Genomic DNA, 13,150 nt, shown 5'->3' with positions numbered 1-13,150 from the left:
TTGTTACGTATTCCTTTTAGGGTGTTTCACAATATTTGTTACGTGGGAGAATCTTTCTTTTCATAAATTTATTATACTGTCATTTTTTGTGCCAACTTTTAATTTTAAATGGTCCAATTTTTTCAACTCATTAATTTTTTTTACAATTTTCCAAGTATTTCAAGTTAGCGATCTACGTGCTTTTCCATTACTGGTTCATTTTGATAAACTAAACAATCTTATTGGTTATTGTAATGATTAGTGGACTGATGTTTTACATGGAGTTATTTTTTTAATAAAAAAAAGAATCTTTATTATACGTTAATAAACGTGCAAAAGTCCAAACGTAATAAACAAAAAGAAACGAAGTGAGTAGTTTTCAGACTGATATATAGCATAACAACTTTGTTGTTAATAAGCATGCATAAACTTCATGTAAGGTAATGTCACTTTGCTTTCTGATTGACATACAAATTCTTCAAATTTCACAATCTAGTACTACATACACAAATTTTATTACATATAGTAAATAAAAAAAAAAAACATACTTTATAGAGTGTAAAATAAACAAGAATTAATTAATCAAGAAAGAGATTTCCTCCATCTATGTGAGGTCTTACCCTTAGTAAGTGGGGTATGCCTTCCAAACCCAACTTCCTCAAAATCCCTCTTTCCTACATCTGCAACACTAGTACTTGAACCAGGAATTAAAATTTTCTTCCACCTAAAAAATCCTTTCTTCTTCTCACCAACTTTCTCAATCTGATTCTGCATCATGTTTATCTGATTCTGAAGTCTGACAACATCTTCCTTCAACCTCTTGATCTCCATATGTTGGGCTGAAACCTCTCTTTTCGAGTGGCATCGGCCCGACCCGTCTATTTTATTAGAGTTTGGGCTTCTATCCGTATATAACGGGCCGCTCCATTCCAGCTGTCGGGTTATCTTGTTCTGTTCAGAAAACAAGACTTGTAGTACTGCTCTTACAGGCAATCGTTCATTCTGTGATGCATGTAAGCATGCTTCTGGAGATAGTTTTCGACAGTCGATTAATCTGCATAGAAGCTTCCTTTCTTGCTTCGTTACCCCAGAATGCGCCTGTTAATTAACCGACAACAATAATTAAAAACTCTTAAACTAAATGTATTAGGGGTGTTCATTTTCGGATCGGGGAAATGTGATCAGAATTCGATCCAAAAGTTTCGGATATCCGGATTTTTTGGATCAGATATCCGAAAATCCGAAAAATATCCGTATTTTTTTTTTTAAAAAAAACAATCACGTTTTAAACTAAATTTTATCGGATATCCGATCCGAAACCTTAAAGTCAGTTCGGATATCCGAAAATTTGAATCGGATTATCGCATTTTTCTATTGTATTTTTTGAAATATAGAAATATTTCGGATATTTCGGATATCCGAAATGAAAAAAATATTATCCGAATCCGATCTGAAAATCCGAATTTTTTTTTCCGGATATCCGATTCGAAATATCCAAAATCTTAAAATCGGATCGGATACCCGAAATTGTTGATCGGATCATCGAATTTTCGGATCGGGCCAAACGAATCGGATATTTTTGCACACCCCTAAAATGTATATCATTATAAAGAACTTTCAGGAATTGAGATAGTAAGAAAGTGAGGTTGGCACAACGGGCTCTAATATGTGCAAGCAAAAACATATCAGTGGGCAATCTGGCTATTTCAGAGGTATGATGGTAATTTCGTATCACATAAAAATGCTATTTTTCACATAAAAACACCATTATTCTATATACCATTGTTCTTATTTTATACGGAGTACCAATTTTTCCATTTTCGTTACCATTTTTGTTACATGATATGTGAATAAGTATTTGCTAATATATATATATATATATATATATATATATATATATATCCTAATATCAAAATTTACTTCCTAAACAATTACGTACGTACTAGAAAATTAGCATCTTTTATTAATCTGACAAGATTCTGTAACAGTAATAAGGGGGTTGCATAGTTTTGGCTCTTCTGCCACCCCCCTCTCCACAAAATTGTGTGTTGCTGCTTTCAATTGTAGGGTATACCCTAACTAGTAATTGATTCATAATACTCCACATGAACTTTACTGATTGATTTCTCTGTCGTTTTTCGAACCATAATATATCCAATAACAGATCATTCTTTACTAAATCATGCCTATCATTTGCCTAACTAGTACCTAAGTACGCGTCTTTATTATCAATGACTGAGATATCATACTGTATATACTACTTTTTTTCGTTCCTGAATACTTGTAATATTTCGATTTTTTGCATTATTCATACGTTCAGTTTAACCAATTTTTTTTCTTAGCTAATATATACTTCGTAAATATCAAATGTTATTTTGCAATATGTTTTTGTAACAGTACAAGCTACTATCTTGACAAGTGTGTCAGTCAAACTGTTGTAAGCATTTAGAAACAGGAGAGTACTAAGTACCAAATGAGAATGCAAATATCTACTGATGATGGAATCATATAGGTTATGCATCACTATTATCATGTAATTAACATAATAAACTATTTGTTTAAACCCTAATACTTCTTCCGTCCCTTAATACTCGCACCGTTTTTCTTTTTGAGCCGTCCCTCAATGTCCTTGATGATCATTTTACATATTAAACATTTAACACTTAATTTACCAAACACTTTTACACATGCATCTAATTCAATTCAATTAGTTAGTTAAACCAACTAATAAAAACATCTAACAGCTAACAGTTAGTCAACCCAACTAACCACAAACATGCAACTTCTAACTTCTAACCAAACATGACCTACATTGTGACATGAAAGATTACCTTGAGATAAGTATCAACAGCCCGGTAGAGTCCATCATCAATGGCTCTAGCATGAGGAGGAAGAGCACCAGCAAGCTGAATAAACTCCACTAATCTCAAATTCGAGTCCATCGCCACCTCAGCCAAGTAACAATCCACTAACTTCGCCACCTTAATTAGCGGCGCACCACCTCTAACACCTTCATCTAACCCCATAAATCTCTCCACTAACCTCATTACAAGCTCCACATCAAGCAACGTACTACAAGTATGGCTAAATGAAGGTATCATTATCTCCTTCAATGTAGCTTGATCTAATTGCCATGAAACCCTCTTTTCTAGCTCTTCTTTGTAGGTTAACTCAACCCCTACCATATTCGCCACCCTTAGTAGCCTAAGTAGGAAGTTACATGGGACGGCGTCGTTTTCCGGTGGGAGGATCCCGGCTAGTGTTTCGACGAAGAACCGCTTCTTCCGCCATGCAGACGTCACCGTCGTCTCCGGTGAGGCTGACGGGTCGGGCACCGGGCCGGTATCCCTAGTCTCGGATAGTTCGGGGACCCATTTAGACGCGTAGTGGGCTATGATCGACCCGATAAGGTCGGGTCGGACCCCCTTGGACTTGATACCGGCTAGGGTCTTGACAAAGTAATCCATGTCAAGAATGCAAGCATCGTCAAGCCATTGCTCCCCCGCCAATTGCGGTGGCTTGCCGCCTGCAGAGGTTTTCGACAAGGTGACCCTATTCATTTTGGCCTCTACTATAGTTTGTGTTTGTTACTAATATAGTAGTAGTATGTACTCAAAGAAGATTTATGATTGATGACTATATATCATACAAGTTTGTAAGGAGTGAATTTACTATAATGCCCTTTTCGAAAGTACGGTCCATAACGTGTTTTCGACATGGGTGTTTTCGGAATGTCCGATTGTGGGGATAATGGGTGATAAAGAAGAGCTTAAGAAAGATAAGAATTCAAGTCCTTTTCTAAACTAGGAGTTATTCATTATTATTTTTCTTAGATTTGGTTTTTTGCTCGGAGTTGATTTTTGTCCATGGATGATATTGTGAACACTAACTAATAAGAAAAGACATCGACATTGAGAATATTACAATCAATGTTATTTGTCTTCTTTTTTAGGCTATTTCTTAGGTAGTGTTTGTTTACCACATTATATTCTTTTCTTTCTTTCTTCCCATAACTTTTGTGGGGGTAAAATTACAAATTTATTGCACAAAAAATTATGTAAAGGGATGTTTTTCCTAAAATTCCAAACCTTTGACAATGAAATTTTGTGGGGACTAAAAGGATGATTTGCAAACGCCAAACTTTCTATTGCTGTCTAATTATGGATGGATTCACGTGAACCTCCCTATAAATCTATAACCCAATATCTCTTTTAGTCTTTTTATTAATGGTTCGTTCTTTTATTTTCTTTTTCTTTTAAGAATAACGGTGTTGTTTTACTAGGATTTTTCACCGGTAAATCAATCTAACTATATAAAATATAATTTTGAAAAGGAGGGAAGGATAAAGGAGTCACCACCTTTCAAGAACGCCTGTTAATTAAGGAGCAATTTTTCATATGGAGCTTACAAATTAATGAGCAATTCAATAAAAGAACTTTGATTGCTTACAATGTACTCCATCCGTTCCTAAATGTTGTTCCCCTAAAGAATATGGGTGAGAATTAAGAAAATAGAATATTGGTTTGTATGAAGATATGAGTAACGAGTCATTTGATTGTAAGAATAATGATTGGAGGGGAGAAAAAATATTAAAAAAAAATAAGGGAAATTAGAGATATTTTATTAAAGTGGTGTATGAGGAATGGTAAATGAATTAAATAAGGGATGGTGGGTGTATGAGGAAGGTGGTAAAATTTAGGGTAGAATATAGGTAGAATCTTAAGATTTTTTGGTATTTAGAAAGGGATATTAAGGTATTTTGGTAAAGAAAATGGTTAAACATAGTAAAGATTTATAATGAGAACAACATTTAGGAACGCCAAAATGAAAATGGAAACAACATTTAGAAACAGAGGAAGTAGTATGATGAAAGATTGTGTAATCTCAAACTGGTATGGATCGAATCCATGTCCTTAATGTCTTAATGAAAATTATCTACCAACTATACCAAATTACTCGATTTTAATTGTTCATTACTTTGATTTTTACCAAAAAAAATTGCATCCGAATAGACTTCCTTAACACTATAATAAGCTAATAAATTATGACTACTAATCCAAGACCCTTCTAAAACAAGAACTTCCTCTTTTGAACATAAAGAAGACAAATGCATTATCAATATGTTTATTAATGGCGTACCTGATTTCGTTTACTCAAATGCTATAATTTTCATATGAATGATAATATCACAAATTTCACAAAAACATAGATTGTTCATTCATTTTGTCAATGACATATAAATGTTATCAAGAAATTAAAACAATAATCCAATACGAATTGCCATATAAATGCTAACAAGTCTGAACTGCTGGCAAAAAGATAACATCGACAATAAAAAGGCAAAAAAAATCCAACAAATGGCGCAAACAATAAATCGGTTAAATGTACAATTGAAGATTCATAATACTTATTAAAGAAAAAATAGCTTACAAAGAATGTCCATGCAACATATTTTCAAGCTCATACAATTTTGCTATTACTTTCCTCGGCTAAATCAAATATAAAATGAGTCGTTTATTTTTTATTTTATTTTTATTTTTTTTATAATAATAGTCATTCATTGAATATTACTTCCAAAGTCATACTAATTTGGTAGATCCAAATAACTAAAAAATTAGTTACACTATTTAGGAATAGGAGGCGGCAATTAAAAGCAAAATTAGGGGGAAAAGCTCAAGTATCTGAGAAGATGAGAGCTTATGATTTGAATTGGAGAGGAGAAAAGAAAAGTTGATGTCGAAAAATGTGATTGGTGTCTTGTCGTTCCCGTTACCGTTGCTCGACTCGATATTTGTGTCTGCTGAAAATTAGGGCCCTGCCGTTGCGGCGTCGGCTGAAAGGTAGTGAATGGATTTACCAAAATAAAAAAAAACAAAAAAAACTCAAGTGGTTGTTTGGGTCAGCATAGGGTGACATCTGAGATGAGTTGGTTATGGCCTGATGGGCCTGTTTGCTTTACGTATGTTAACAGATCTTATAAGGGGCATAAAAATAGGTGTTAACATACGTGAAGCAAACAGACAAACGTCTTTTAGGCGCGCATAAGACCTGGCATTGACCCAAAAGCATATCGACCTAAGTTGACCCGACTAAAAATATGAAGTACTCGTTTCTAGTCGGGTCAACTTAGGTCGATATGTTTCTGACCGTAAATGGGAATACCGTGAACAAAACGACTGAATGAAATTGCCAGCGTTGATGTGCACGCTAGACCACTTGGTGCAGTATCACCATGACCTTCGTCGAAATTGGTTTAACCATAATGAACCCACCTTCAGTATCATGAACTGATGACATGCACAAAAACTAGCCAGATTTTTAATAATAATAAAAAAAAAAAAAAAAGCATAAGTAGACATTCATCCTGAACGGGAAAAACGGGATATTGTTATCAACTTATCGAAATACAACAAAAAATCTTCTTCTACACTGTCGCGAAAAGCCAGCATATTTAGAACTTGCAAGTTTTTAACCATCTATTGCCCAATCTATCTACCTACCTACTAATGCAGCAAACAAGTGCAACATTCTTACCTCCCTTTCAGGCAAATCACAGCAATTCCAGCTGGTAGGATTATTACTTCAGATCCTCGCATTCTAGTACAAATTCTATAACCCAAACAAATTCTTTCTTCTTTTCTTGTGTTTTCTGCTTGTCAGCAGAAATATTAAGCTAATAATAAATTTATTATTATTATTTATTATTATCTTACTTACTGGGACTTGAACCTCTCAGAAGAGCTGCCCGGAAAGTCACCAACCGCTGGATTCAAATCAGACCCGGTGTTGATTGAACCGTTTTCGCCGCTGTTCTCAGACACAATTGGGATCTTTACAGAAGCTCTCTCCATCTCTTTTTCAAGGTCTTCTTCCTTGCGCAACGCGGTGAACTGTTTGTCCAATGACCTGGCAGCTCCTAGCCACGCGGTTACAATCACTAACAGGATTCCTCCGAGGTAAGGAGTTGAGTTGGCTAGTGATCCGAAGGTTAGAATCATGAACTGCTGGATTAGAGCTCCTCCTGATTTTCCAAGTGGGTTGCAAACAACATCGATTGCTGCCTTTCCTTTAACCTGCAGATGCATTCGGGTTAGTTTTCGGGTCGAATACAGGTTGTGTCAAAAAACATCAGAAAATAGTATATCACTTATTATTACTACAAAATATGATAAATGGGTCAAATTGGGTCGATTTCAGGTCATTCGGGTTCGGTTCGTGTTTCTCTTAGTAACTTCAGGTCGGGTTATCAGGTCAGGTCAGGGATTGCTAGCCCTAACTTTTATAATGCAAAGCCACCAAAAAACGTAGAGGAAACGTATTAATGCTCCTTATACTAGATCCTACAAGGGTTAGCTAAAAAGTTGCACAATGTGTTGCGAGATAATTAAGGTTGGGTTAGTAAAAGGACAGAAAAGGGAATACTAAGGACCCATTTTCCTTCCCTTTCTAATCAACCAAATCCTTCCGAGGTTGGTAAATTTTGAAACAAATAGGCAGTCTTTGTGTAATCAAGACTCAAGAGAATATTATTCTTCATTTTCTTTTCTCAGGCTCCTCTTCCCTACATCCAAACAGGGTTATCAGTTTTGTGTTACTAAAATTGCCCTTGATGAAGAATCAGGGAATACAGCTTTCAAATGTAGAGTAATGGAGCATCTGTTCTACTTTCAGAAGGTTGGGACTGTATTATTGTCACTCTTCATTTCACTTTGTGTCTGATCTTTGACACTCAAACATGGGTATATACCAACATATGGAAACTATCATATAATAGCCGAGTCCAACACTCTGAAAACTGAGTCTAACACGAGTATGTGAGATCGGGTAAAATAGGGTTAAATATAAAGTTAAATTCCAGGTCCAGAGCGGTAGAGACAGAGAGTTACATAACATGACCCGTGACAATATTTCAATATTTAACACATAACTACGCAAATGGAAAAGAAGGGAAGACAGTAGAAGAAAGAGATGAGGTAAGGGTGAAGCACAACCAAAACTTACAAACCCCTTTTAAGCCTTCCAAGTGATTTAACTGAAAGTTGGAAGGGATGTAGGCTCCGTTTTCAGTGTAAAATGATTTTTCATGGAAAACACAATTCCAAACTAGTTTACCTTTGCTTGGTTCCTTAAAAGAAAAAGGGAGAAGATTGAGGAGAAAGGAGAGGGAGAAAAGGTGGAAAAGTGGTTTCCCTCCCTTTCAAATGGAAAAGGTTTTTCCACCTTTGAGTGAGTTATGGAAATTTGTTTTCAATCCTTTGTCAAACCAAACAACGTAAAAATGATTTAAAGGGGGAAAGTCGTTTTCCATGAAAACGTTTTACACCCTACCAAACGGAGTTAGTCTGTCCATCTCTCCTTTACTTTTCCTGCTTAAATGCTTAACTACCCCGAACATCGAAGCTTTCTCTCTTCCCCGCCCGTCTATTACCGTTTCCATTTCTGTTCATGTAACACCTCTTTTGAAAAAGGCGTGAAATTTTGCTGCCTGCATTTCTGAATTCAGATCTAGGAACTCCCTCTCTCTGACCCACACTCAGTTCACGAAACAATAAAAGAACTGAATCACAAAGTAGGTAGTTAAATATGAAAAATAGCAGAACAAACCTTAGTGTCCTCGTCCAATGGAATGTAGGCCATTTCTTTGCAAGGATCAAACAAACTGTACTTCGCACTCTTGCTGAAAATATTTTGCAATGCACCTACATAAACTGCTGCTAGAAGTGGAGTCAACCCCAATGATCCAATTACTGGTGCAAGTGAACCACCAAACAATATCAATGAGAAGAAACCAACTCCTGTTACAAGAAGAACTGTTGGTGTAATGGCGGCAGCAACTCCCCAACCAAACTTGTCAAATATGAACTGGCTAGCAAGCATCATAGCGAAGGTCATTATCCCAGTTGCCGTTGAGAAATCACCCATGAAAGCAGAATATTCATTTGGGCTTGGGAACTGCATCATTCAGTATTGAGAGCTCAGTTACTGTTACTGATAGCACAGTAAAAAAATCAGATCAAAGATGTCAACTGTAGATGGATTTCTTACCTGAGCTTTAAGCTTTGACTTCCATGTAACTTCAACAAGGTTAATACTGATACCATAAGCAACGACAACGGTAGCAAGATCCCTAATGTACTTTTGCGACACCAAGAATTTTAGGCTCTCCATTGTTCCCATTTTGACCTTCTCCTGTTTAGTTTTGGCATGATAAACTTACATTAGAATCAATTATCTCTTTCCATCCATCCTTATGAGCTAACAAAGTATCAAGGTCAATAAAAGAATAGCATTTGTTCTATTGTATGTTGATCATTTTGATTCGAGACACCCCAGTACAGATAATAGATGCAACAGTTATGCTAGACCACTAAAGAAAATACCCACAAATATTAATAATCCTATTTCTTTTTAGTTAGAAAAAAAATCAGCATGAACACCAAATTACAAAACTAACTAATTGCAACCGCTGAATATAGTTGGGGAAAACTAATTTTGGGAGTCCAAGAACAGAAACTAGGTGCACCAGCAAAGAAAGAAAGGCCAATAAAGTTCAAACTCAAATCTTAGTGATCAATCTGATTTATTGACCATGAAAGTGAAACTACTGGCATCAAACAAAATAGCAAGCATTGAAAATAGATTGTTTATGACAAGTTTGATTTATAACAGCAGGTGTCTGCTCTACTACTTAATAGGACAAGTTTTGATTTATAAACTAGTTTTTGGGCCCGGACGCTGCCCCGAGTTACTATATTAATAACATTAACATTTTTTTTTTAAATGATAAGATGAAACATCTATTAGCTTAGTGGTAAAGGTTATATTGTTTAAACTCAAGATCAAGGGTTCAAACCTTACGCAAACCATGTTTGTCATTCTTTTAATGTATATAAAGATTACGTGGAGCGAACAACTCATAAGCAGAACGCAACGTGTCACGTAAACTTTTTTATAAACGCCTTTTAATATATAATATAGATGGGATGTGTCTGCTTTATTGATTATTACTCATTGAAATTTCTTACCTTCTTCTTCTGGCTGCGGGCAGGAAGCGGTACATATGTATTCACCCACCAGTAAATACCACAAATAGCAAGGCCCATCATTACCACAATGCTCATCATTCCCTTAAGAGAGACAGCCCAACCATCAACACCAGGCCCCAAGTTTTGCCTGAGTTTAGAGAAATATTTCACTGTTCGTCCAGAGAAAATGAGGGCGACATTAGCTCCTAGCCCAAACAGAGGATAAAATCTCTTAGCTTCATCGATTGTAGTGATCTGCAAATGACAATAAAGCATGTAAGAATTTTTGTAGGTATATATTTGATTAAATTTAGGAAAGAACGCTACCCTCATTCTTGATCAATAACAAAAAAACAATGAGTTCTCAAATTGATGTTCAAAGTGGTCTTATCACAGAAGGAAAAAAGGAAACAACTTGATGGTGGATGCTAAAACTCCATTTTTTTTAGTAAAAGAAACGGCAAAGTCAAAGTTCCATTTAACCAAACTGTATAATTCACGGAGGAGAAAACTGTTGCACCCAGGTCCCAATGTCTCATATCAATCTCATATTGTTAGAGTCTCAATCAGAAAGTGAGAAAATCCAAATCCTAATAAAATCATCATAAGAGAAATTGCTACCTTCAAGCAAAGAAGTTTTGTTTTAAAGAAGCAACTCGTATTTTATAAGTAGAAAATTATTTCAAGAATAGAGAAGATTTAGGACCCAAAAAAAACTCAACATCAAGAAGACAAGCAGAGTACAAAAGTGCAGCTCCGTATTCTACCAGCACAGAGTCTGAGGCATAGTAACCGTGAATCACGAATCAGAAACAGTCTAAACTCTAAACAATCACAGTGCCATTTTCCCCTACATGACATGAGTACTAAAATACAACAGAATCTTGTATGAAACAGTCTCATATAATTAATTGTGCAATTGTTATGACTTTTTAAAATTTGGGTGACCTACTGACCTTATACTGATATAACTTTCGGTCGTCTCAGGTCTCACACTTTAAACTCTAAACAATCACAGTGCCATTTTCCCCTACATGACATGAGTACTAAAATACAACAGAATCTTGTATGAAACGGTCTCATATAATTAATTGTGCAATTGTTATGACTTTATAATTTGGGGTGACCTACTGACCTTGTACTGAGATAACTTTCGGTCGTCTCAGGTCTCACATTCTTACACAAAAGGCATACTCAATTCTTTCCACCATAAGAATCCACAATAGATTTGACCCAACAGAAAAAATATGAGTCACAATCATTAAAGTATTTACATCCAAATAATACAAAAAAAATCCTAAAACAAGCATGATAAGTACACCACTCAATTACATTAGTCAACCAAGAGCAAAAACAATATTGTGAAACTGAAACACATCAAGATTGAGGAAATTTTCCAACAATTGGAGCTTCACACAACAAATCAAGATTATCTACCCAAACAACTTAATTGTTTATTCCTAAATTATTGAACACTATATCAAACAAGAACAAGGAATGAATATCAGGACTAAAACCAATGGAACACCACCCAGTAAAATCAAAGTTGAACTAATCATTCACCACCCTAGAATCAAAGTTGCAGAACAATAACACCAGAATCAGAATCTACATAAGATGGCATAAAAAAAAGCAGTATTAATCAATTTACTACACTACTAATACACTACAATAAAATTCAATTCAGTAGAATAATCACCTGATTGGCAAACCCCCAAAAGAGCACAGAAACGACCACACTCCCCCAAAGCTCAGCCATGACATAAAACAAACAGAAACTCCAGATCCTCAGAATAGCAAGTGGACCGAGAAACCTCGGTCCGAGCACGCCAAGAAGCTTATCAGCAAGTGCTGTAGGGTGGAAATAATTGCTCATAGGGTACAAAACAAACCCAAAAGCCCCAAAGAAAGCAATGAAAGGAAGCATCACTGTATAAAACAGTGCCTTCCTAGGCAAAACATCAGCCAATTTAGTGTACAACACCATAAAACCAATTGCCATAGGCAAATTGACCCAAGTTTTCAGAAACGGGATAATCTCAGCACTAGACCCTTTTGCTGTTACAACCAACACATCCTTTGTATCCCTCAAAATTGTGTAATTAAATAGGATACAAAAGAACATTAACCCAAGTGGGATAATCTTCTTATAGGTGGCTAATTCTATGCCCAGAAACTTTGGGGCTGCAGCCTCACCACCATATGAGGGCTGCACATCACCACCATTAGCGGCAGCGGCAGCCTCGGCCTTGCAAATCGGAAAATTCCTCAAATTCTGGCCAAACCCTTTTGAATTTGACACAACCCCATGAAATTTTTGGTACCCATTTGAGGAAATTGAAAATCCTTGAAGGGGATTAGGTTTAAGGGCATTTGGGGTGTTAATTCTTTGTCTAATTAGACTACTCTGTGGTGATCTTAATACCCTTAATTTGGGGTTCGAAGGTAGAGATAGAAGGCCCTTTGTTTGTAGAACAGCCTCCATTTCCTCTCTCTCCCTACCCCTTTTCTTACTCTACAAAATCACTTGAAAAATTGCAAAAAAACTGAATTTTTAGTTAAAAAAAAACCCAACTCGAATGAAGAGAAACCTAGATAAAAAAAATTCAAAGAAACTCTGTAAAAATGAAGAAAAAAGATTATTTTGGTTTTTGAAGAGATAGGGTGATAAGGTGGCTGAGAAGATTTTGAAAGCCTTCTCAGAAAGAATATGGGGTTGGTGAATTAAATTGGGAAACTTTATAGTGGGGAAAATGGAAATGAAATGGACAAGGCAAAACCCTCAGCTGAAAATTGGGTTTTTAGAAATGTAGGAAAATTGAAATTAGAAACATAGGACAAAGATATGACAGATTTATGAGGGCAGCAGCAGAAAAATCTTTGCAGAATTGTCAGTCTGATTGATTTAGAAAGGTTTCATAATTTTTTTCACTAATAATGTGATTAATGTGTTAGATTAATGACTCTTATACTTATATTGTGGTAAATGTGTCAAGTGTTTACTTTTATGAGGTTGGGGCAATTTTTACGTGATTTGAGATGAGAAATCTGAGGTATGCAGTTACATACATTTAGGAGATAAAATTGAACATTTATGAAGTATAAGTAAGAAATAGTCATAAGAATTTTTTTCATTTTTATATTAA

The 13,150-nt window shown here is 35.6% G+C and overlaps 2 protein-coding genes across 2 annotated transcripts; both read right to left on the bottom strand.

Annotated features, from left to right (window-relative positions):
- Positions 1–371: 371 nt before the first annotated feature.
- LOC110787880 (root phototropism protein 3) lies at positions 372–3,593 on the bottom strand. The gene is made up of 2 exons (XM_021992516.2): positions 2,811–3,593; positions 372–1,077 (listed from the first exon to the last, which is right to left on the bottom strand). Exons 1-2 carry the CDS (start codon positions 3,537–3,539, stop codon positions 562–564), a joined length of 1,245 nt encoding a protein of 414 aa, XP_021848208.2. The 5' UTR covers positions 3,540–3,593; the 3' UTR covers positions 372–561.
- A 2,751-nt stretch (positions 3,594–6,344) lies between these two features.
- On the bottom strand, positions 6,345–12,944 carry LOC110787881 (plastidic ATP/ADP-transporter). The gene is made up of 5 exons (XM_021992517.2): positions 11,704–12,944; positions 10,005–10,259; positions 9,025–9,168; positions 8,584–8,931; positions 6,345–7,052 (listed from the first exon to the last, which is right to left on the bottom strand). The coding sequence occupies exons 1-5, from the start codon at positions 12,487–12,489 to the stop codon at positions 6,693–6,695; spliced, it is 1,893 nt and encodes a 630-aa protein (XP_021848209.1). The 5' UTR covers positions 12,490–12,944; the 3' UTR covers positions 6,345–6,692.
- Positions 12,945–13,150: the final 206 nt, after the last annotated feature.

The sequence above is a fragment of the Spinacia oleracea genome, chromosome 4, assembly GCF_020520425.1.
Source record: "Spinacia oleracea cultivar Varoflay chromosome 4, BTI_SOV_V1, whole genome shotgun sequence".
NCBI classification, from domain to species: Eukaryota; Viridiplantae; Streptophyta; class Magnoliopsida; order Caryophyllales; family Amaranthaceae; genus Spinacia; species Spinacia oleracea.
This window is presented reverse-complemented; position numbering and strand designations above follow the sequence as displayed.

Excerpts from the sequence above, each read along its gene's own strand:
- LOC110787880 (XM_021992516.2), bottom strand. The coding sequence starts at position 3,539 with ATGAATAGGGTCACCTTGTCGAAAACCTCTGCAGGCGGCAAGCCACCG. Across the intron at positions 1,078-2,810 it reads CTGTTGATACTTATCTCAAG|GCGCATTCTGGGGTAACGAA; the intron begins GTAATCTTTCAT and ends GTTAATTAACAG.
- LOC110787881 (XM_021992517.2), bottom strand. The coding sequence starts at position 12,489 with ATGGAGGCTGTTCTACAAACAAAGGGCCTTCTATCTCTACCTTCGAAC. Across the intron at positions 9,169-10,004 it reads CCCGCAGCCAGAAGAAGAAG|GAGAAGGTCAAAATGGGAAC; the intron begins GTAAGAAATTTC and ends AAAACTAAACAG. Across the intron at positions 7,053-8,583 it reads CATTGGACGAGGACACTAAG|GTTAAAGGAAAGGCAGCAAT; the intron begins GTTTGTTCTGCT and ends ATGCATCTGCAG.